Consider the following 27,021-nt stretch of genomic DNA (forward strand, 5'->3'; position numbering starts at 1 on the left):
TTTTAAATGGCAATATGTTGATATGTTATTAAAAATGCTTTGATTCTTCAATAATAAACAAAAATAGTGAAAAGTTAGTTATTTAATCAGCTGTTTTAGCACACTTGAAATTTGGACAATATGAATGTCAACAATGCTGAATGTCGTCGTCGACTGCTGAACGGAAGTTTACGCACAAACGAAAATGCACCTTTAGCTAAACCCTGAGCTTGGAAACCGGCCCTATTAGTATCATTTTTTAGAAGTGATTTTTTATCAATAGGAACTAACTACTGTATATATAATTACCTTCTACTACAGTTATAGAATGCAGTTATAGAATGCAGTAATAGAATGAGGAGTGCTGAGTTAATTAATAAATATCGGGGCACCGAGCTTCGCTCGTTATTTTTATTTATTGATAAACAGAACCATAGCCTACTATAGATAGAGTAAGCCATGACAGAACACAATTCTCTCAAATGATCGTGTTCATATTTTACAGCTGGCTATACGTCAGCTTATGAATTTCGGGGATGCGATATTTTGATTTTCCACAGAATCACTCGCTCACTTTTTACTATCCACAGACGACGAAAGTCTCAGCTGTTTCAGCCAAGGATGAATTATCCTTTTAATGTCGTTCAGCGAGTTTGCTCAATGATGAGACCTAGTGCAATCGAATTTTTATATCATAAACCTACTATGCTCCAAATTTCGTGAAAATCGTTAGAGCCGTTTTCGAGATCCGTTGAACATAAATAACCAGATATAGAAATATAAACTGATATAGTAATATAACTGTAATAAGTATAGTAATATAACTGTATAGTAATATAACTGTAGTAACTATAATAAGTATTATATGAAATATAACTGATATACAGAAATTTCTCGCTTAATATAATAGGATACTTCGCTGTATAACTTTTATTAATTATTCATGTATAATGTGTTTAGGTACGGCCAGAAGAAACCCTGCTTCGTGTACCGTCTGGTGATGGACCACTGTCTAGAGAAGAAGATCTACGACCGTCAGATCAACAAGCAGGGCATGTCCGATCGGGTGGTCGACGAGTGCAACCCGGACGCCCATCTCAGCATCAAGGAGGTCACCAACCTGTGCTGGGACTCGGAGGAGACCGAACAGGCCCCCATGCCTGATGTCGCAACGCTCAAAGACAAGTACATCGACGTGGTAATGCAACGGGTGCTGGACCGGCATGGACAGACGCTGTCTAAGGTGAGAGTGAATCTGCTTGAAAATGTTATTTCCCAAAATTTAATGGGACTAATCCATTATACTCACTTGGCCGGACTGAGTGGGATTAGTTCCATTAGAACTCGTAAGAATAAGAATAATTTTATTCCTTCAATGCATAACAATGCTATCGGAAACGTCAATTTTTCGTAGTCTCGGCTGCACAAGCCTGTTAAATTTTAATCATGATTAAATGTTGAAAGAGAACCTATCAGAGAAAGCTTTTTTAAAAATCTGGTGTGGTACACTCACACAACTTTCCTTGCTCATTGATCTATAAGCCTCATTAACGAGGATAATTTCGGGAATAACATTATGCCGATTGGCGGCTAAATAATTAAAACTACGATTATACTATTGTGATTGTGTTCAGAGTACATTTTCCTTTGTTTGAATATTATGAAAGTTGAGGATTTTTTAAAAGCTGTCAAAACAGCTGTTTTACAAATAAAATATCGACATGTTGTGTTCTTTTGAATAAACTGCTCTGCCTAACTACCTCACGCACGAGAAGGAGGTTACAAAGTAAATTTCTCAAGGATGGGGTGGACCCCCTGTTAATTTCTCAGGGAGGAGACTCATGCCAGTTAATAGAGCTGATATATAACTATACAGGATATGAATTTGAAAAAATCAGTCGTCATTTTTGAGAAAATCGTGATGGAAATTTAACAAAATTCATTCTTCTCAGGAATATTACGGAGCTCCTGCAATTTTCCCAGAAATGAGACTCATGTGAGTTGATAGGGCTTATAAATAGCTATCTAGGGTATAAATTTGAAGAAAATTATTAGAGCCGTTTTCGAGAAAAACGTGGTTTTTTAGCCATTATCCGCCATTTTTTCCGCCATTTTGAATTAAATTTTATTGAATTTCTTATGTTCGGATCCTCATGGTATAAGGACCTTAAGTTTAAAATTGTAAGTCAATCGGTTAATTAGGAATGGAGTTATCGTGTTCACAGACACACACACCACACACACACACACACACACACACACACACACACACACACACACACCCACACACACACACCACACACACACACACCACACACACACCACACACACACACACACCACACACACACAACACACACACCACACACACACACACACACACACCACACACACACCACACACACACACACACCACACACACACAACACACACACACCACACACACACACACACACACCACACACACACACACACAACACACACACACACACACACACACACACACACCACACAACACACACCACACACCACACACACACACACACCACACACACCACACACACACACACACCACACACCACACACACACACACACACACACACACACAGACCAACACCTAAAAATCATGTTTTTGGACTCAGGGGACCTTGAAACGTATAGAAAACATGAAATTAGGGTACCTTAAATTTTTTTGGAAAGCAATACTTTCCTTACCTATGGTAATAGGGAAAGGAAAGTAAAAAGAAAGCTTCCTCTGATTAAATCTCTTGGTATCACAGTATTGAAATATTCATCTCGCGGTGTAATTAATAAAAACTAGTGACACATATTACTTAAAAACGCCGAATGATCTGCTTTTAGGCGTCTGGGACTTACGGCTCAACGTGTTCATTGGAAACATGGGAGTGGCCCGAAAAAAATATGTGGCCTCGCCGAGATTCGAACCCGGGGCCTCTGGATTACAAAGCACTCCACTACGGCCTTGAAATTGTGGATAGTAATAATTGACTTACCATCTATTTCTCGAATAAGAGTGAGAGAACTACTGGTTGTAATGAATGTTTCAATCCTCTCTGATAATAATTGAAATTTTTACTAAATTGAAAATAATTTAATAATTGATGGCTCCCAGAAAAAACGTTACCCCAAAATTTGAGTACTCGATTTTTTATGGAAAAAAGTTCCTTGTGCTCTTGCCTATCATGTAGTGACATCTATTGATCAATTTTATAATAGGTCACAGGACCTATAATATATTATATTCTGTGAAAAAATACTTTTTCCTACAGATACCTTGAAAAGTGACCATTTGCGCACTGATTACAGGCCGCCAAGAATCACTTTCGGTAAACGTTTCTTTCGGTGCAGCAAACTGTCACTTTGCGCACTAGTTGCACAAATAACTATTAAAATATCCAAAAATCAAACATTGAGCCGTTTTTTTTAGTTCCTGAAGAGTTTGAGAAATGGCGCTTGTAACGTTTTTTCTGGGAGCCAATCAATTATTGGCTTACCACCTGTCTCAGAAATAAGTGAGTGAACTACTGGTTTTAATGGATGTGTTCATTCTTTCACAACAGGAACCGTTCCAACACGAGTCACTGCTGGTTGACAGGAAAGACAAGAAGCTGTCGCAGGCCGAGAAACGACTGGCCAAACGAAGCTATGAACTGGAAAAGCAAGCCAGTATCAATAGTCGGCCTGTCTACGGCTATTCAGGTGCTGGTAACCAACAGGGATTACAGATTAGGTATGTACTATTTATAATTTATATATTTGAATTTACATGTTTTGTATAATAGTACCTTGTCAAGTAGCAGCCTCTGAGGTTCGCTTAAGGTAGCTTATTTATCCAATAAACGTTTTTTCTATTCTGTTCTCTAATATATCCACATTCTATCAAATTATTTAAAGCACAAAACTGTTATAGAATATTTAGTATTATTTTCGAAAGGAAATTTCAAAAATTTTAAAAATTAAAAAAGGTTCTCAAAAAACATATTGGTAAGTAACATTGTTCGAATGGTTTAATTGTTTATAGTTTAATATTATTTAATTGAAGTGTCATACACTGTTAGAGCCATGCTCATATATACAGTTTCACCTGACAAAATAATAATAATCGTTGCTTTAATTAGATTAAAGATTAATAGAGATAATAATTAATAGATATTAATTATTAGATATAATAATTAGATTAATAAAGATTAATTTCAATTGCTCTGTCTATACATTGTAGATTCTGAACTATATGTATCGGCCACGTCAAATTAACGTAAATTACAGCATTTAATTTGGATTTTCGTTTAATAATAATTATTAATTCATTAGAATATGAATAATTGCAACACTTAGTAATTTCAATCTGTAGATTTATATTTTCATTTATATTAAAAGTAGCCCTAAAAAAAATGAGACTATAAAATTGTATTGTTGATATTGTATTGGCAAGTGTTGTCTGTGATTGTAGAAATCAAATCAAAATCAGCTTTATTACACAATAAACAAAGTAAAATACAATGAATAACAAAGAGATAATGTAAATATATTAATACTATTTATATACTTGGATTAATTTTTCAATGCATTAATTTTCGCAAAAAGCCTACTTTAGAGTCATTTTTCCAATTACTGAATAATTTTCATTAAAATAGTCTATTCTTTTTCATTTTAATCTGAAGTAGATCCGAGTACATTATGATTTGTTCGCCTTCTAATTTCATTGTCATGCACTCATATCTTTATTCTTTATTCATTTATACAATAAGTACACTATCAAAATGATAGGGAGAGGAAAAAATAAGGTCGCCTTGTGCTATTCCTAACCCAAATTTAGATAACACATAGTCCGAAATAGGTCAAGTCTTGTAGTTCTTCAATTCACAAAATTTTCAGTCCTCAAGTATTTTCACAAAGTAGATTTTCAAATTTAGATGCCTAACAAAAACGCCCAAGCTCAAACGTCTTCCTCATATAAAACCTTACTTACTGCCAGGGCCATCTATATCTAAGTTGACATTTGGCCGCACCAACAAACTGTCTCCACATAGTTCGCTCCTCTGCATCTCTTTCTGTCGCTCTAAGGCCCAGTTGCACAACAGACGGTTAAATTTTAACCGGGATTAATTTCACGAGATCCAATCACAGAAGGCGTTTTTGAAAAGACAGCTTCACTGATTGGTTCTCGTGGAATTAGCCACGGTTAAAATTTAACCGGCTTTTGTGCAACCGGGCCCAAGTCTCTCTTTATCAGTCTTAACCTGTTGCCACCAAAACCTATAAAACCTCAAAATGGAATAATTTCTTCTGACTTTATGGACTCTAAGATTATCTCCAGCTCATTCTTCCTCATGTATGTGTCCACTTTTCTCAATCTTCCATTGTTTATTTTTCGATTTAATTTGAATTGAACGTGATGACTGATGCTTGCAATGTGGTGTTGTTGTGTGAGAATAGACCGACTTTCAGAGCGATCCGTGGCGAGGGTGGCGGGGTGGTGAACAAGCCGATGGCCAGTGTGCGACCCATGCAGTCCGAGCTCAGCTCCCAGGTGGTGCGGAGCGGGGGGGGCTGGTGGTGACCGGCCCAGGTCCTGGATTCCGGCCGAGGTCTGGCAGAAGCAGGGCATGAGTGCGCAGGAGATGACGCTGCCGCTTGGTGAGTGATAATTCTTGAGGAATTCAATTCGTGAGTTGTAGTTCAAATAATGACAGTAGTATCTAGATATATTTACAAAACTGTATTTGACATGAAGAAGTAGGAAATGGGTCTGGCAGAAGCAGGGCATAATTAGGAAGGAGATGACGCTGTCGCTTGGTAAGTGCTGAGTTCAAAATTAATAGTAAAGGTTAATTGACCGAACGAAGTGAGGTCTAAGATCCAAGTCGACGGATTGGCATTTCTCTTAATGTTTAAATATTTATATGTTTATATATTTATATGTTGTGCATTTACGGCGAAACGCGGTAATAGATTTTCATGAAATTTGACAGGTATGTTCCTTTTTAAATTGCGCGTCTACGTAAGGTTTTTACAAGGTTTTTGGAAATTTTAAATTTCAAGGATAATATAAAAGGAAAAAGGAGCCTCCTTCATACGCCAATATTAGAGTAAAAATCAGACTATAGAATTATTCATCATAAATCAGCTGACAAGTGATTACACAGATGTGTGGAGAAGCCAGTCTATTACTGTATTTGTATAAGGTCTTTAGTTTAAATCAAAGACATTAAAGAGGTATGCATCTTTAAGCTGGGTTTACACCAAAGTTATTAACAAAATGGTTATAACTCAATCCTTATAGATTCTATTAGATTGAGCGGAAGTTGACAAACACATTGTTCATCATGTGTATGATAAGTTATGTTCAATCTAATATAATCTAAAAGGATTGAGTTATTAACATTTTTTTAATAAATTTTGTCCAATCGCAGCTTTAAGGTCTTTGGGTTCAATATTTGTTTTGCAGTCATGGTATTATTATGCGTGCCCATCAGTATCAATATTCTCACATTCGAAAAAACTAATTCAATAGGTGAATAAAAATAAACAAATGAACTAAATAATGCTGGAGAAATTATAATATTTTTGATTCTAGAAAATTAATTTTCATCAGATAGAAAGATCATCATGGAACTGGATGAATTATATCATATGGGATACAAATTCAAACGTGAACTGAGTTTGTTAACATTTGAAACAGTTGACATCTGGTACTTGTGGATGAGAATACTGCGTGAGGTCTACTGTTCACAGAACTACTAGTTATGCAGCAAGGGACGAAAGAGTTGTAGTTCTAATAATATTGACTGTTTTTACGTAAGGAAGTATCGATCGATCAATCAATCTCTTTATTCAAGACATACAATGTTTTCTTTTTCATGAATGAGTCACATTTGCATTAAATTACAATGTACGATAAGTACGAAATGGATAATATTCATCAATATTATTCAATATAGAAGTATCTGAATATTTCAATTTTCAATTCAATTTAGTTTTACACACACATACAAGATTGATACAGAGATTAACAAAAAGAATACATGCGAACAACAACAACAATACACATTAAAACAAAATAAAAAGAAAGTGGTGCAAAAAAAAGGTGGAAGATTGAAGGGTTTCTCCAACCATGGATATCCATGAACTAGGAAAACCTTCAATCCTTGAGAAGGTGAAAAGGTATCAGGAAAAGTAAATAGACGGTAGATATGAGAGGATTGATTGATTGAGTACTTTATTTGTGTAGATTACAATATATACTGGCTTATACACTTATATACAATAGCTTACAATACAGCACAATTATAGATGAATTTACATAATATAAACTAAGAAAATAATTATTGAACTGTATATGATACGAAAAAGCAATTTGTAATATAATAACTATAGATAATTATATTGTTATGCATCTACATAAATTGGCGGAGCTTTGGACATATCAATGTCCATTCTTTGGAAAGAATATTAAAAATATCCTCCCCACTAACTCTCTACCAAATTCAACCAAATTTCCAAAGGATGGGATGGGGGAAGAACAATAAAGGAAAGGGTGGAAAAAGAAACCTATAGGACCAGGTGTTAAAAGAACGATTTGACTAGATGAATTACAAAGAATTTCAGAATAAGCAAGCACAAAAGTCAGAAGAGTAAACTTGAAGAGAAACGTCTCATAGATAGAAGAAGTAATTGCATTTGATCCAGGTGTTAATATCCTGCTTTAGTTTTTACTTTCCTTGCCCTACTACCATAGGTAAGGAAAGTATTGCTTTCCAAAAAAAATTAAGGTACCCGAATTTCAAGTTTTCTATACGTTTCAAGGTCCCCTGAGTCCAAAAACATGATTTTTGGGTATTGGTCTGTGTGTGTGTATGTGTGTGTGTGTGTGTATGTCTGTGAACACGATAACTCCATTCCTAATTAACCGATTGACTTGAAATTTTAAACTTAAGGTCCTTATACCATGAGAACCCGACATGAAGAAATTCAATAAAATTCAATTCAAGATGGCGGAAAAAATGGCGGATAATTACTAAAAAACCAAGTTTTTCACGTTTTTCTCGAAAATGGCTCTAACGATTTTCTTCAAATTTATACCATGGATAGCTATTTATAAGCCCTATCAACTGAAATGAGTCTCATTCCAGGGAAAATTTCAGGAGCTCCGTAATATTATTGAGAAAAATGGCGGATAATGACTAAAAAACCATGTTTTTCACGGTTTTCTCGAAAACGGCTCCAACGATTTTCTTCAAATTTATACCATAGATAGCTATTCATAAGCCCTATTAACTGGCATGAGTCTCATTTCTGGGAAAATTTCAGGAGCTCCTTAATATTCTTGAGAAAAATGGCGGATAATGACTAAAAAGCCATGTTTTTCACGGTTTTCTCGAAAACGGCTCTAACGATTTTCTTCAAATTTATACCATGAATAGCTATTTATAAGCCCTATCAACTGACATGAGTCTCATTTCTGAGAAAATTGCAGGAGCTCCGTAATATTCTTGAGAAAAATGACAGTTACTAAAAAACCATGTTTTTCACGATTTTCTCAAAAACGGCTCTAACGATTTTTTTCAAATCCATACCCCGTATAGTTATTTATTAGCTATATCAACTGACATGAGTCTTTTTCCTGGGGTACTAATGGGGGGGTTCACCCAATCCTTGAGAAATGGACTTTGTAACCTCCTTCTCGTGCATGAGGTAGGTAGGAACACGGTTTTTACTTTTTCTTCTTCCATATACCGTGGGTAGGTAGAGCAGTTTATAAAAATAACACAGTCATAGTCAAGATATTTCATCTGTAGAACAGCTGTTTTGACGAATTTCAAAAAAATCATCGAATTTCACAATTTACATAAAGGAAAAAGTATTCTGAAAACAATTGTATATACACATATACAGTAGTCTCATTGTAGTTGCAAATATGTTGCCGTCAATCGTCATTATGTTATTCCCCTAAATTATTCTCGTTTGATAATGAGGCTTAGGTTTATTTAGCGAACTATATTGGACATTTTAAGGTAGGGTTTTAAAAAGGGCACTTTGTTCCGTGGATGTTTTTTTTACAAGAGAAATATTTGATCAAAATAAGGGGAAATAAGGGGAATTTAAGCGAAAATAGATGTAAAATTTTAAATAGTTCAATGAGCAAGGAAAGTTGTGTGAGTGTACCACACCAGATTTTTTAGTTATTTTCGCGCATTCAATATACTGTTCGGGGATTGTATTAATGATTTTACTGCTTATGCATATAAGTTGTCTTCTGATGGTTTCTATTGTAAATTAAATATTTATTTGTTGTATTTCTTAGGTTGTATAGACTGATGGCAGCGTTATTTGTAGAAGGAAAATCAGTTTTATGCTTAATAATAAATTTTACTACACTCAGAATATATAATTGTCTAATTAAGAGAACATCGAATTCTTGAAAAGTCAAAAAATAACTTGAACGGTTGTCTCAGTTCGTCAAGAGCTCAGTTTGTTCATCAAGTACCTGTTTTGACCATTTCCTGTGATACTGAACCATATGGGAAATTGAGCTGTTTAGTTTTTACTTTCCTTGTCCTATTACCATAGGTAAGGAAAGTATTGCTTTCCGAAAAAAATTAAGATACCCCAATTTCTAAATTTCTATACGTTTCAAGGTCCCCTGAGTCCAAAAAAGTTGTTTTTTGGGTATTGGTCTGTATGTGTGTGTGTATGTGCGTCTGTGTACACGATATCTGATCTCCCAATTAACGGAATGACTTGAAATTTGGAACGTAAGGTCCTTACAATATAAGGATCCGACACGAACAATTTCGATCGAATGCGATTCAAGATGGCGGCTAAAATGACGAAAATGTTGTCAAAAACAGGGTTTTTCGCGATTTTCTCGAAAACGGCTCCAACGATTTTGATTAAAGTTATACCTGAAATAGTCATCGATAAGCTCTATCAACTGCCACAAGTTTTATATCTGTAAAAATTTCAGGAGCTCCGCCCCATCTATGCAAAGTTTGATTTCAGATTCTCAATTATCAGCCTTCATACACAATTTAAACAACAAATTTCAAGTGGAAAAGATAGAGCATGAAAATCTCTGCAATTAATGTCCAGTAACATTTTCACCTAAAATTGGAAATAAGTTTGAAATTCGAAAAAATGTGATTATTAAATAATTGCAAAATGTTGGGAAGTGTTGGTTCTATTAAATCATTCACTATGAAGAGATAGCAGTGCTCGTGTGTCTCCAGCGTTATTGTCCTATCACCAGCTGTCTCATATCTTTGAATAGTAGACTTGAGATGCGCGTGTACACTAGCGTCAGGTGATCAATTTTCATAACGGCAAGGAAAGTTGTGTGAGTGCACCACACCAGATTTTTAAAAGTTATGGATGACCAAGAACATATTATTTATTCATTTATTTCATGACCAGCCAAATATTTTTTAGCACTGTGCACTGAAGTTACCCTACAGCCATAGCCATCTCAAGTTGAATGAAATATTTAAAGAGCTGTCAACACTTTTATACTATAGTGAGGTCCACGTTATAATGGCAGTGGAGAAAGATAGTAGCACAATGTTGTCGATCCTCTATCTTGTCAATGCCTTCTATAGACGGTAGCTGATACAGATTTATTGATGTAATATCAACTGTTCATTCTCGTTTTAAAATAATCAATTATATTTTATTAAGTAAGAAATTATATTTTTCAATAATTCCAAAATGAATTTTTATAATTAAGATGGATTATTTTGTTAATTATTAATTCTACATTGTTATAAGACGATCTGGCAATACAGCAAAGCAAGAAAGAGATAGCGCTATCCGCTTTGTTGAATGATAGACAAGGATGGCAATACCATTGCTAATCAAACACTGCCATTATAACGTGGACCTCACTATAGGTTTAGATTCAGCTGTCAGCTGGCTAGATTGCATGAATTTTCAGCTGTTCTGTGTGTGTGTGTGTGTGTGTGTGTGTGTGTGTGTGTGTGTGTGTGTGTGTGTGTGTTCTTCATCTGTTACATTGTTTCTCCTAAGGCGAGACCACATTTTTTCAGTCGGCACGACAGGACAGGAAGCTCTCTCGAAGTGCCTACCCTATATCAGCCGATCGGAGAGCTGAAAAACGCCTTAAATTATTAACAATAATTAAATAGGGAATAAAATTTTGTGCAAAAAACTGTTGTACTCAATTGTACTGAATGTGTGTATTGAATTTTAATAATAAAGCACTAGAATATTGTCTGAAAATATCACGAATTTATACCGGGTGTTTCTAAAAGAATGACCCAATTCTAAACAGCTATATTTATTTTAAAAAAATGGTCCATACAAACCAACTTCACATCAAACTACTCACAGAAGTATCAAGTTTATGATAGTGTATTTTCGCCACACTGCACAGAAAGCATCTGTTTTCCAGTCCCTACGTAGATCTGAAAGACCTTGTTTGCAGACGACGTCAGAAAAGGGTTTCTTTTCCGGTCTAGGCCAGAAAGTTGTCTCTTTCCAGCCGCTCATGGAAGTAGTTGATAAGTCATCCGCTAGATCGGGCGAGTGTCCACTTTCATCATCAGCTGAAGTCGCCATGATTTCAGTTCCAGTTTCGAATCAAACTAATTCGCTTCGCATCCAGTTTTATTCAATTATTGTTGATTAGTGCATTCTGAATTTTCAAAAATGCTTGAAGATGACTGTGGTATTCCAAGTGAAATTTTAAAAGAATCTGAAATCCTGACTGCAAATCTTCTACCACTAAAATCAAGAGATAGGTACGATAGCTTAACGAGTATTCTTTATTTATTTTGTCAGCAATACCTGTAGTGTGAGGAAAAATATCGTTCGCACCACGGGCAAAAATGTTTTTCCAGCTCTCAATCTTTTCTTGAAAACCGATTTCGAGCTGGAAAAATCTCATTTTCTGCTCTAGGTGCGAAATATACTATATAAGTGCTCTATGTGCCCTCCTTTTGATGGCACAAGAATGTACGCCATTTCCTGAACACCAGCTGCCTCAACGTTGGATAGGGCGCTCAGGACCGCAAGGCTATGCATTCCTGGCCTCCACGGTCTCCTGACATAACACCGTATGATTTTTTCCTGTGGGGATACGTTAAAGATCGTGTTTATGGTCCTCCCTTAGCACTTGATATTGAGGAGCTAAAAACCAGGATAACTAATGCAGTAGCTACAGTCCAAGAAGACATCTTGCGAACAGTCTGGGATGAATTTGGCTACCGTCTAGATGTCGTCCGAACCTCAAAAGGATAGCACATGGTACACTTATAATACATCATCATAAACTTGATACTTCTGTGAGTAATTTGATGTAAAATTGGCTTGTGTGCACCATTTAAAAAAATAAATATAACTGTTTAAAACTGGGTCATTCTTTTTGAAACACCCGTTATTAAAAAATCTAAATTTATCCATAATAAATGAAATACTTTGTAAATGAATGTTACTTTGAAATTTGAATGTATGTGACTATTGTCTTTGCTTACCATTGTTTAGCCATTACAAGTAATAAATTGAATTATGGTTAATTAAAAACTAAAAATGCCACTTAATTCTATGATCTACAACTTCTCAGAATTGAGACTTTTGGTTCATCTAACTTCAATTCCATCTGTGATATTAGCTTATTTTTTCAATGATTTAGACTATATTATATAAATATTGTAGTAAAATATGTAATGTATTTATGATGTGATGTTTATGACTTGTGTTAATATTGTATTATATACGATGCATAACATGAAAATAAAATTGAATTGAATTGAAATGTTATAATATGGATAATATTATCACCAAAAACAAAATCATTGGTGAATTTTGTTCGACTAAACAAATTTGTGTTGTTTTTGCAGACGTGGTTATCCCGACCAATTCGCCCGACCGTTCTTCAATAGTGCTGAAGGCAGGGCAGAAGGTGATGGTGTTGAAGAGCCCCAAGGGCATCTACATGCAGCTGGAGAACGGAAAGATAATTGCCATCAGGACAGCCATCAAGGTCGGCAACAAGGGAGACAAGAAGACTGACAAGCGAGAGTTCACCTTCGAGGGAAAGAAAGGTAACTGCAAACAATCTAAATCATTATGGGCCGGTTTCCGAGCTCGGTACTTAGCTAACTTCTAGACTTTAAGGTTGTGCAAAGGCTAAAAATAAACTTTCTACTGGTGATATTTTTCAATGTTTTTCGATTTGTATATCATCAAGCTATCAAAATGAAAAAGTTTTCTCAGGAAAACATTTTTTTCCGATCATTACTTTTTGAGATACGAGCGCCTAAAGTTTAACTTTTTGGGACAGAACATTTCAAATTCGGTAAGAGATAACTCCATGAAATTTAGAGGATAAATTCTTCATGGTACTGTTGATTGAATAAAACAAAAAATTTTTTCTGAAAATATAATTTATTGAGGAACTTATTCAATTTACTAAACATATCCAAAAAGCTATAACTTTGGTGTAAACGCAGCTTTATTGACGTTTTTAAAAAATATCGAAAAATCTATATTTTAAAAATCGATAATCGAAAACTGAGGTTGATATAAGAAAATGTCACTCGACATATAATGTTGAAAATTTCATGTAGAATCTATTGTCTTCGGCTGTTACATCTTTGATAGGACACTCTGTATAAAAAAAATACTTGAATAAATAAAAAACACCAAGGTCTATAAATACAGGTCATGACACTCGTGTTCCTTATGGAGCGGCCATTTTATGGGGTCTTTATGGCGGTACATTTGAAATTCCAATCTGCTCATAACAAAATTATGTATCAAGCTTTTTAAAAACGATATTCTGGTTCAGATAATATGTAAATTTCAGGTTTTAGATTTTTTAATTATGTAAATTTCAGGTTTTAGATTTTTTAATTATGTAAATTTCAGGTTTTAGATTTTTTAATAATAAAAATTCAACAATAAATGGTTCAATAATTTACTTTTTTTATTATTAGAAATTGTTCTTATTCTTGTAACTTGTTATGATTCATAAGGCATTGGGACAAAAGGCAAACCTCAAAAAGAGTTTGAAGTTCCCAATCTAAAAATCAACAATTCTCAGTTCCTAGTTGGAATCTAAATATTATGTGGAAAGAATTTATTTTACAATTCGAAGCCAAGCAATATTCCTTGAACAATATAACAAAATAACACATCATGTTGTTCAATCTATAATGATAACAGCTGATAAATTTGAAAAATAGTGAACTAGAACCCCATAAAATGGCGATTTTGCAATGCATCACGGGATTGTGCCATGACCTGTATTTATATTATTTATTGATTAAATTTAATTTTTTTTAATCCCTCAAGTAGCTTGTAGCTAGAGGGATAATATATCACAAAGTGTATATGATTATTTTTGTATCTGTTTTGTTTTGAGTTGAATAAATGAAATGAAATGAAATGAAATGAAAATAGACCTTGAAAAACACAAAATAAAATGAAAAATAATTCTAAAACTAATCACTGTTTTGTTTCTGTCCAGAAGTTGCGGTACAACCGAATCGCTCCCGCGTCCAAAATCTCCCGATTATGCGCAACAACATTTCGATAATTCCGCGCGGCAGCGGGGGCTCTACGGGCATCACCAGCCGGGCTGGCGGGGCCGGAGGGGCAGGGGGCGCAAATCGGCCCCTGGCACGCATGCTCGGTCAGAACAGCAACCGGCCCTGGGGCACGCCCAAGCAACCCATAGCCACCACCAAACCTTATTTCGGCGAGACACCTCCTGTTACTGTGAGTATAATGCTTCATTAAAAAAAAATACTACTGCTTCATTCAGAATCTTATTATATTAATGCTGCAAAAGACAAAAAATACGAAAAATTCACAGCCAATACAATACGGCTGATTGTCTCGGAGAACCCACCTCAAAATCAGTTAGAGAATTATTGAGTATAATGAGAATTAGTGAGTATAATGCTTCATTTAAAAAAAAATACTACTGCTTCATTCAGAATCTTATTATATTAATGCTGCAAAAGACAAAAAATACGAAAAATTCACAGCCAATACGGCTGATTGTCTCGAAGAACCCACCTCAAAATCAGTTATTTATTTATTTAATAATTCAGAATAACACAACTCACAGAAAAGTACCACAGGCTTATAAGCCCAAAACGGTTCCAATTCCAATTTATACAACAATCCAAATATAGCTAGGTTATGTGTTTTAACATTCTTCAATTACACATTCAATTTACAATTCAAAACACACAAAAATCATTTTTAAATTAAAAAAAATCTTCTAAATTAGATTAAATCAATCACAATTAATAAGAAAATTCCAAACTTTGAAAAAACTATAAAATTTTGAGACCGAAAAGACAAACACTTAGAAAGTTATTGAGTATAATGAGAATTAGTATATTGAGAATTAGTGAGTATAATGCTTATTTTTTTAAATACTACTGCTTCATTCAGAATCTTATTATATTAAAGCTGCAAAAGACAAAAAATTACGAAAAATTCACAGCCAATACGGCTGATTGTCTCGCAGAACACACCTCAAAATCAGTTAGAGAATTATTGAGTATAATGAGAATTAGTGAGTATAATGCTTTTTTTTCAAATACTACTGCTTCATACAGAATACTACAATATACTAGAGAAAATAGCATAAGAAAATATCTCATGTTATAGGGTGTTTAAGTTCTAAATTTCACTGTTAACTCTAGCCAATAGTTCTAGTATGTATTTTAGTGAAGCTATGTGACGCTGGTAGTCTCTAATACTGTTCTCACTGTAAAGGCCGTTTGCACAGTCAAAGCTTGAACTGATTTTAACCAGCTGTTGGCTTAAACTCAAAATGAACCACATTATAGCGAACGATACTTGATACTGATTTAATCCAGTTTAGAATGAAATTTAGTTTAAACTGGCACTGTGTAAACGACCCTAAGTTAGTATTATAATAGAGAAAATGTAGCATAGGAAGATATCTCATGGTATAGGGTGTTTAAGTTCTAAATTTCACTGTTAACTCAAGCCAATAGTTCTAGTATGTATTTTAGTGAAACTATGTGACGCTGGTAGTCTCTCATACTGTTCTTACTGTAAGTATTATAATAGAGAAAAGATAGCATAGGAAGATATCCCATGGTATAGGGTGTTTAAGTTCTAAATGTCACTGTTAACTCAAGCTGATAGTCCTAGTAGTTATTTTTGTGAAGCTATGTGACGCTGGTAGTCTCTCATACTGTGCCGTTTTTACACTCTCACCCTAACAAAACAGTAATAATAGACAGTACGGTAGTCGACAGTAATCTGCTTGAAATTTGGAACATAAACGACCTATGCTATCGTTTCTCTATGGTATTATCCTTGAGTTCTGGTTACAGTGAAAGCTTTTGTTATGATGAATGATTATAAATAATACGGAGTGGCCGTAGTCGAGTGGATCAGATGCTGGCTTTCTGATTCAGAGGCCCGGGTTCAAATCCCGGCCCGGGTAAGATATTTATCTCGGGCCACTCCTGTGTTTCGGATGGACACGTTAAGTCGTCGGTCCCGGCTGCCTAAAAAGCAGTCGTTAGGTCATGTCAGAGGCCCTGAAATTGATCAGTTGCGACCTGAAAACTCTTGACACCAGACCTCAGCCATCCAGGTCACTCGATATTATTATTATTATTATTATTATTATTATTATTATTATTATTATAAATAATTATAATTTTATTGCCATTCAACTGATCATAGTTACAGACAACGTCATATTCTGATTCTAATTGTGTCGAATATCAGTTGAGATTTGTTGATGTTCGAAATCCTTGATTAAGTTGGAAAACTATATAATTGTTTTTCATGTTTCTCTTTGAAGGTGACAGTAACAAAGAAAAAAGTAGACGCTCCTGCTTCCAGTACAGTGAGAGGTCAAGCTAAAGTTGAACGAAATCCGTCAACTGACGAATCGAAGGTAAATAAAAGTTTTATTAAAAATTTGAATAATCTGTTTCAATTATTTGTGGATCTGCTACCAATATGTCTTATTGCTATTTCTAATTTCTTCCATGCCTCAGCCCCATTGACTATTAGTATATATTTATGAATTTCAATATTTTTTTAATCCCACATTGTAAATGATTGATGCAAACACTGATGAATTTTCATTCCACTTGAGTCAATCTGAATCTATATATATTCGATTGCCAGCTGATCTATATGATTCAATGATTCAATGATTTTATTACAGCCAGAAAATACATACAGTACACTAGGCCATGTCATTACAATAAAATTTCTAACAGAATTACAATAACAATACATAAATAAAGATAATACACAACATGCAGTGCAAGAGCAGGCTTCAAAGCTATTCGGTTTCTCACAAGAAAATAATAAATAATAATACAGAAATATCAATAAACAATTACTAAACTTCAATTCTATCACAGTCTATACAGCCTATTCTAATTTTAATCTATACCTACTTTTACAATAAATCGTGAACAAACTAAAACCATAGAAACTCTATTATCACAGTCGGCAATTTACTTAGTGCTTTACACAGTCAATTTACATAGTGCTTGGGTCAGACTCGTCAAACTCATGAATGGAATAGAACGGGTTGGCGACCAGCCATGACTTGACCCGCTTCTTAAAGCTCACCAGAGGCAGCTCTCTTACTTCATCAGGTAGCCTATTGAAAAATCTGATGCCAGATATGGGAAAACTTTTCCTGGATCTTTCCAATCTCACCCCGGGCAGGACCAGGTTTCCATTTCCCCGTGTAGCGTGACTGTGGATCTGAAGAAGATTTACCGAGTTACAGTATCAATATTGTCATAATTTTTTCATCATAATGCATGGCAGAAGATGTCACTAAAATAATGACAATACTTCAATGTATTCAATTATCTGCCTGGTGTGCCGAGTTACAGTATCAATATTGTCATAATTTTTTCATCATAATGCATGGCAGAAGATGTCACTAAAATAATGACAACAATGCTGTCACATTGAATATATATTCAGTGACATTGTTTGCATGAGAAAGTCACAATTAAAGAAACTTAACCTCACTTTGGACTATTTATGTGCCAAAATCAATGAATTGAAGAAGTTTTGGGCAATTGCCTGTTTCTCTTTCCAAATATCGTGTTTGTGACTGTTCTAATAAATAAATAAATAAATTTCTCATAATCTGGCAATGCCGATATTTTATTGCTGGAAACTCATGTTCCAATTTATTTTATTCAGACTGTATTGAAATGTTATTTATGAGCGATAAATATTGAAATGGAAATAATGTAATCATTTCAATTCCTTTCAATTTTTGAAAGATTGCACTTGAAGAACCAAAAACTATACAATGTCAATTTTGAATGTTGAAGGCTGATATAAAAATCCAGGTTTAGTTACTTTTTGTCAAAAAACTTTCTTTTGATGTCCAAAAAACACAAAATAGAATTGTCAATTTTCAATTTTGAAGGATGATTTAACAATCAAAGAACACCAAATAGAAAGGAGATACTTTTATTATTTGTGTAGCATGTTGTGATGGGTGGTTGAGCGCTTTGAAAAGGTCACTAAACAACACCATATAGATCGAAGATTAATTTATTTTGTGTCTAACATATTTGATGGGATTTTAAAAAAGGATATCACTAAATATCACTTTGTACATTGAAGGTTAATTTATTCTAGTATAGCATGTGATGTGTGTGTGTGATTAAATGATTTTGAAAGATCACAAACAGCACCAAATAGATACAAGATTCTTTTTTTTGTGTGTAGCATGTGATTGATGTTTTAATGCTCTTGATAGATCACAAAACAGCACCAAAAAGATACAAGAATACACGGAAAAACAAATATACAAAAGATGCTTCAACTAATAGTGATGTTTGATTGAATGCTTTTGAAAGATCATAATACGTAGATTGAGATTTTTTGTGTATAGCATGTGATGGGTGATTGAGCACTTTTAGAATATCACTTAACAACACAAAACAGATGCAAGATGATTGTATTTTGTGTGTAGCATGACATGTTCATCCATGGCTTACTCTATCTACAGTAGGCTATGGCTCATCACATTGTGATAGGTGATTTATTTATTTATTCAACAGAGACAGAAACACAATCATAAAATGATTTGAAATGGAAAAACAGGCTTATAGCCCTTACTATTCTATTCCCGAATTTCGATTGAAAATAAGTTCACAAAAGAGGTTATGGTTCGTGAATGGTTTTCAAATATCACTAAACAGCACGAGAAAGATACAATTTTTTTCTGTAGCATGTGATTGAATGCTTTTGAAAGATTACAAAATAACACCAAACAAATTCAAGATTCTTTCATTTGTGTTTAGCATGAGATGGTTGATTGAATGGATTTCAAATATCACTAAACAACACAAAGCAGATGCAATTTTTTTCTGTAGCATGTGATTGAATGGTTTTGAAAGATTACAAAATAACACCAAACAAATGCAAGATTCTTTTATTTTGTGTATAGCATGAGATGGTTGATTGAATGGTTTTCAAATATCACTAAACAGCACAAAGCAGATACAATTTCGTTTTCTGTAGCATGTGATTGAATGCTTCTGAAAGATCACAAAATAACACCAAGAAAATACAAAAATGTTTTATTTAGTGTTTAGCATGAGATGGTTGATTGAATGCTTTTCAAATATCACTAAACAACACAAAGCAGATAGAATATTTTTTTCTGTAGCATGTGATTGAATGCTTTTGAAAGATCACAAAATAACACCAAGAAAATACGAGAATATTTTATTTAGTGTTTAGCATGAGATTGGTGATTGAATGCTTTTGAAAGAACAGTGTTCAAGTTTGTGAATCTTGTCCAGGACAAGGACAAGGGGTCTGATGACAACACTGATGACAAGGACAAGCAGCCTCAGCGAAGTGCCTCGGCCAGCTCAGGTGCCTCAGAGGCGAGCCAGCGCCAGGACTCTGCCTCAGTGGAGAACTCCGCTAAGCGCAAAGTGTCCAGTGAACAGGAGCGGCTGAGGAGCACTGAGGAGGAACTGCTGCATGATGTAGATGATGATGACTATGATGATGAGGACGATGATGACGATGACGATGAGGATGATGAGGAGGAGTTGGACAATCATCATATGCAGCAGCAGCGGCAGGCGTCGCACAGAATGCGTTCAATGGCAGCGAGTCGACAGATGAGTCAGCAGCGGATGTCTGCTGCAAGCCAACAGGCAGCAGCTAAGAAGAGTAGTTTCACTTCAGGTGCTGGAAACCGTTCTGGGAGCCCTTCTGTTGCAACATCCACTGCATCCAGTAGTGCTGCAGGTAACAAAATGGCGCCCAATGCTGGACAACAGTCAACATCTAGTATGGGTGGTTCACATTCCACAACAACAAACGTTGCCTCTCAAGGTGCAGCAACATCATCAAGCAATGCTACCACAACAAGTAGTGTCACTTCCCATTCCTCTACATCAAGTGCAGCAAGTTCCCCTCACACCACAACATCCTCAAGTAGTGTGGGAGCTTCCCATGCCACAACCACAAGCATGGGACTTGCGGCTACATCAGGCATGAGTCATTCCACCACATCAAACATGGGTAGTTCCACCACATCAAACATGGGTAGTTCCACCACATCAAACATGGGTCATTCCAGCTCATCAAACATGGGTAGTTCTACTACATCGAACGTGGGTAGTTCCATGACATCCAACATGGGTAGTTCCATGACATCAACCATGGGTAGTTCGACTACATCAAACATGGGTCATTCCACCTCATCAATTATGGGCTCCCATGCTACAACAACAAGCACAAGTTCTCATGCCTCAAGTATGGCGGGTTCTATTGGAACCACATCAAGTAGTATGGGTTCTGCTCCATCAGCTGCTCTTGGGACAGCTCCAGCCGAAAAAGAGAGTCGTCATCCTCAGATGGTACCACACCAACAACAGATGTCAAACCCTCTATCTTTGAGGAGTGATCAACAACAGCATCCAGTCTCAAATCCTTCAGCTTTGAGGAGTGATGACTACATGCACAGTCGCTACAGTAGTCCAGGTGCATCTCCTGTGATGTCCAGAAGTGGGCAATCGGAGGTGGGGAGTCACCCATCGATGTCCAGAAGTGGGCAATTGGAGTTGGGGAGTCACCCATCAATGTCCAGAAGTGGGCAATCGGAGGTGGGGAGTCACCCACCGATGTCCAGAAGTGGGCAATCGGAGGTGGGGAGTCACCCATCGATGTCCAGAAGTGGGCAATCGGAGGTGGGGAGTCACCCATCGATGTCCAGAAGTGGGCAATCAGAGGCGGGAAGTCACCCACCTTTGCCCAAACATCTGGGCAGCTCAGTGACAGTCAGCCCGGTTGCTTCCTCTGCTCCATCCCCGTCAGTTCCTATCAACTCGCCCAACACATCTCGGCCTTCGTCAGCCGTGTCTATCAACCCTCCTCCAGTTGGGTTCAATCCAGCAGTGTCAATGACCCCGGTCGCTGCAAACCCTCCGCCCACATACCACCATACCCCAGGGTTAACCTCGACTGGTCGTAGGTATACCTCTACGGAGTACACAGCTGATGCACTGTCCAAGAGCTCAGAACCTACCAGCAGCTACCATCCAGCGTTAAGTCATCTGAAGACAATATCCGACCATTCCATCAGCATATTCCCGGTGGACAACTCCAAGCCCAGCAGTACGATCACCTCGGCACAGTATGGGAGTGCCCCGGACTACAACTACCGTCAAGACTTCAGGCAGACGCCGGCACCCCGGGACTACTACCAAGGGTTCACCGGTTACCCTAGCAGCAGCGCAACCGGCTACTACCCTTCAAGCACGGTCACCTCGGCTACAGTTCAACGGAAAGATGTGAAGGATACACCCTACGCTGGCAGCTACGACCAAACATATCTGCCTCCGAACCCCTTCACGGCCGCTGCTGTCGGCTCGGGCTACAGTAGATCGTCCACCTACCATCCTCAGACAACTCCCCCGCCTAGTCAGCAACCGTCCACAACCTCCAGTGGTGCAACGTCGGACTTCTCCAGGATGTACAGCGCGTTTCATCGGCCTGAACCGACCAGCTTCCAGCCACCTTCCAGGGGGGGTGTTCCCGCGGTGGCTCCTCCCACCCACCAGTTCCCCCCCGCCAGCCCCTACAACCCCTACAATCCCTATCTGATGAACCCCCACCCCTATCCGCATCTGCCGCCGCAACCCCCACCACAATAACCCTTAACTATGCTCCTGCCACCGGCCACCCCTGCTGCTCTGTACCCGCCGCCGGTGTATCCACCCCAGTGGATGGGCTGGTTTTGAACTCACTAACCAGAAAAATATAGATAGCCCTGTGAAATAGATTTGCCGCTGAGGTTAACAAAGTCATCAACTTATAAACATTGTGGTGAAATGTATATATTATGGTCGTTATTGTGTAGATTACGATACTGATGTTAATCGATATGATAAGCTAAATATTGTAGCCCTGTCGCTATAGATGATTGAAGTCATCAACTTATCAACATAGTGATTGTACAATATCAGGTTAACAGTGGCTAGAAATGGTTGAGGTTGACAAAGTCGTCAACGTATCAACGTTTGTCAACTTCTTTGTCAGCTACTTGTACAACGTATGACATTCAAATGGTTGACAGTGGCTAGAAATGGTTGAGGTTGATAAAGTCGTCAACGTATCAACGTTTGTCAACTTCTTTGTCAGCTACTTGTACAACGTATGACATTCAAATGGTTGACAGTGGCTAGAAATGGTTGAGGTTGACAAAGTCGTCAACATATCAACGTTTGCCAACTACTTGTACAACGTATGACATTCAAATGGTTGACAGTTGTCAACTTATTAGCAAAGTGGTTAAGTGTATAAATTATGATCGTGATAGTGTGGATCACAACAGTGCTGTTCTTCAATAATATTAATATAAAGATATGAGCAAAATCATTCAATGTAATAGTGGTGCAGTATCAGTGTATAAAGTATGATCGTAATAGTGTAGATTATGAAAGTGATGTTGATTGATATTACTGAATTGAATTGAAATTAATTGAAGAATTTTAAGAAGATCAAAATCTTTTACAATAGTGATGCTGATTGATATTATTAATCTGATGAGGAAAATCTTTCAATGATCAAGTGTATATTATTGTAGTAATGATTAAGTGTCATGATCAGTAATGTTTTATTGTTCTGATGATCAACGATTAACAAATTTTCATTGATTGAAAGATCGTGTATAAACTGATTCATGTATGATCAATGGTGGAGTCTATCTCACGGTTGCAAGTACGTCTATTAGATTTAATCGTGGTTAAGTGACGTCATTAACCGTGCTAATGCCGCGAGAACTAAAAATACTGTGTTCATTTGACGTTAATAGTAATAATAGAACTGAGTTCGCACACTACAGTGAACAGTGAAAATATAATCCTCATGTGTTCTAATGGGGATATTCATACACACTCAGCCGGGCTGAGTGTGAATAGTCCCAATATAACTTGTGGGAATTATATTTTTAGTGTTCACTGTTGTGTGTGAATTTAGCTGAATGCCGAGTGACCTGGCTGGCTCAGGTCTGGTGTCAGAATTTTCAGGTCGCACCTGATCAAATTCAGGGCCTCTGACATGAATTAACCACTGCTGTTAGACAGCCGGTTTATTATTTCATTTCATTTTTCATCCAACTGACCACCTATGAAAGGGGTCAATTATAATCTAAGTTGTCAATCTTTGCATTCCATAATGCGAAAAAAAATCCTCATTGGAATAAGAACAAACCTGCAACAACTCCTCCCTCACCTTAATTCTGAACTTTTCACCTGTAAGAGCCTTTACGCGTGTTGGCAATGAATTATAAAGCCGATTTCCTGCACTCTTCCCCCCCCCCTCTCATACATACCAGTTCGATGAATGTCGTCTCTGAGGTTTTGTCTATATCTGGTATTGTATGAGTGGAACAACTCTCCTGTATTGAACCTATCTTTATTGTCATCAATAAAACAAAGAGCCTCCAAAATATATAAACCTTGCAGTGGGAAAATTTTTAACTTATCTTAATAACATGTGGGCATCTAAAATACAAGAGTGGCCCGGGAAAAATATCTTGCCCGGCCCGGGATTCGAACCCGGGACTCTGATTTACAAAGCCAGCATCTATACCATTTGTTCATTTTTGACAATGAACTAAATCAATTACAACAGGTTTCGTCAGCAAGATACGGCACACGAATGATATACGAGTGATGAGCGAATTGAACGTCATTGATCCGTGGTTAAATTTAATAGACGTACGTGCAACAGGGTGTAAATTATGTGTTGTTGTTAATCATCGACATTAGCTACAGACACTTAGGGCCGTTTGCTCAGTCAAAGCTTAAACTGAATTCAATCAGCTGGTAGCTTAAACTCAAAATGAACCACATAACAAACGAGACTTGATACGGATTTAATCCAGTTTAAAATGAAATTTAGTTTAAACTGTCACTGTGCAAACTGCCCGTAATCATCTACAAATAGAGCGAAAAAGTAAATATAAATATTATTATAGTAATTATGGTCACCATTGGTTATGAATACTAGCTAAATCATCTACAACCATAGAGCTGAAGTAAAGGTATATTAATCGATATATTGACAAAGTGATTTGAGCAAAATCGTTCAATGATCAAATTGATGAAGTGTATACTATATTATTGTAGTAGAAACCATATTCAACACTGTGTGTGAGTGAGTGGGATACTATTTGTGCAACTGAGACAGAAATACTTGTAAATATTGTGCAATGAGGTTTGTTTAATATGTAGATAGGAGTATTTTAATCAAGCAACAACTGAGTACATAATATCTAACAATATGGACTGATGTTAAGTTGGTACTGGAGCATATTGGTGTAGTGAGGTTGACGTTAAAATGCCAGCATTTTTTATTTTAAAAAATTAATAACTTCAATACTGAATAATAGTAAACGTGATGCTTCCCATTAAAATGCTGATAGTATGGAGTGAATCTCACTTAAGAGGATGCTTTGCAGACGAATTTTTAAAGTTTTAACAAGTTTTTAGTGTTTCTAATTAATTAATCAATATTTGTATGGTAATTAATGAAAAATGTTGTTATGATGTAGGCTACTTTAGAGCACGCATAAATAACGTACTTGAAAATAATTGTCTTTCTTTCTTTAAGAAAAGACAAAATTATTTCTTAAAATGTATGAATTCATGGCGACTTTCTTTTATTTATGAAATAGAATTATAGTACCTATTTATTTATTTATCTATTTATTTATTCGTGGACAGAATCACAAATCATATAAATATGATTAGAAAGGAACAACAGGCTTGGCCCAAATCTATTCCATTCCTAAATTTTGATAAATTAATAAAATGTCCAAAAAATAGGTTATGTTTCTACTGTAAAACGTTCAAGTTCAATTTTCGTCCAAAAATATGTATAAGCTAAACATTTTGAATTTAGAGAAATTAAAACATCAAACTATATTTAAATATAACACTTGATTATCACTTCGTATTGAATACCGGTATTGATCAAGTTATTTTATAAAATTTTTTACCCAAAAATACACACAACTTCTCTCACTAAGCACAGCTATAGTTGAAAAATCTATATCTGAGTACCCTTAGAAATTAATAAAATAATAAGATTGAGAATAAAAATTATAACAACTGGTTTCAGTGTAATTCACACCATATTCAGGATATAAAAATAAATTTCAAATAAACGTTTTCTAAACGTTAGTTGAAACAATTATAAACGTTAAACGATTATTTGAAATTTATTTTTATAACCTAACGATGGTGTAAACACTGAAACTAGTTGATTTTATTCTTAATCTATTATTTTATTTATTTCAAATGGTACTATAATTCTATTTTATAGATCCCTATTTCATAAGAACAGTTTTCTTGGAAAGTATCAATGTTCAAAGCTGGTCTACAGTCTCTAAAATATTGACTGGGGTTTTTGCTAATTTTAGTGTAATGAACAAACGTTCAATACTAACTTTTGTATTGAGAGTACAAAGCTTTGTATTTTATTAAGGTTCAATTAATTGTCATAATTATTACGAATATCCAAATTAAATGCTGCAAATGGTAATAGCCAAAATGATAATAATTATTGAATGAAAAAGACTAAGAAATTGTCAAAAAACCACAGGTTTATTGATACTTAGAAAGACCGGTTTTGGTTATTACACCATTGTCAATCTCTGATAAACAGAGATCAGAGATAAACAGGGTTTATCAGAGATCGACAATGGTGTAATAACCGAAACCGGTCTTTCTAAGTATCAATAAATCTGTGTTTTTTTGATAATTTGTTAGTCTTGTTCATTCAATAATTATTATAATTTTGGCTATTACCATTTGCAGCATTTAATTTGGATATTCGTAATAATTATGACTAATTATGACAATTAATTGAACCTTAATAAAATACAAAGCTTTGTACTTTTAATATAAAACTTAGCATTGAACGTTTGTTCATTACACTAAAATTAGCAAAAACCCCAGTCAATATTTTAGAGACTGTAGACTAGCTTTGAACATTGATATTTTCCAAGAAAACTGTTCTTATGAAATAGGGATCTATATTCATTCAATATGAATAATTAACACAATATCAACTTCTCAACTACACAAAAAGCAAAATTATAATATTTGATCTAATCTAATATGAAAATTCGAAACTGTTAGCTTATGAACCGTAGGTGAATGTATGGATTTTAATATCCTAGCTAATGGATTCTAATATATCGAAGCGTAATATTCATTTTCCAATATGTTATCAACATAAATATGGTAGTATAGAAAGCACATGGATGTCTACATTTTCACAACGATTATTTTTGTCTGCAAAGCATCTTCAACAAATTTGCTTCCGGTATAGAGCTAGCTTTTCTTTTCTTAGTTCAGGTTGATGAGAGGTAATCAGAATATATTCTATTTATCTAGATTTATCTAATTAATGAATGTATTCTAATTACTTGGGTTGAAGTTTTGTTCTAGAAGAATAACATACATAAACATGTATTCA

At 35.6% G+C, this 27,021-nt stretch overlaps 1 protein-coding gene and 1 long non-coding RNA gene across 2 annotated transcripts in view; one reads left to right on the top strand and one right to left on the bottom strand.

Annotated features, from left to right (window-relative positions):
• Positions 1–22,578, top strand: part of LOC111049654 — a 73,164-nt gene extending 50,586 nt beyond the window's left edge. The window contains 8 exon segments of the mRNA XM_039439789.1: positions 940–1,222; positions 3,561–3,730; positions 5,449–5,518; positions 5,520–5,637; positions 12,855–13,058; positions 14,486–14,736; positions 16,820–16,915; positions 19,818–22,578. Coding sequence (XP_039295723.1) covers positions 940–1,222; positions 3,561–3,730; positions 5,449–5,518; positions 5,520–5,637; positions 12,855–13,058; positions 14,486–14,736; positions 16,820–16,915; positions 19,818–22,187 — 3,562 coding nt within the window. The 3' untranslated portion in view covers positions 22,188–22,578.
• Positions 22,579–25,017: 2,439 nt separating this feature from the next.
• Positions 25,018–26,319, bottom strand: LOC120354009. The gene is made up of 2 exons (XR_005572759.1): positions 25,602–26,319; positions 25,018–25,224 (listed from the first exon to the last, which is right to left on the bottom strand). It is a non-coding gene; the product is annotated as an uncharacterized LOC120354009 (long non-coding RNA).
• Positions 26,320–27,021: the final 702 nt, after the last annotated feature.

Source organism: Nilaparvata lugens, chromosome 13, assembly GCF_014356525.2.
Source record: "Nilaparvata lugens isolate BPH chromosome 13, ASM1435652v1, whole genome shotgun sequence".
Classification (NCBI taxonomy): Eukaryota; Metazoa; Arthropoda; class Insecta; order Hemiptera; family Delphacidae; genus Nilaparvata; species Nilaparvata lugens.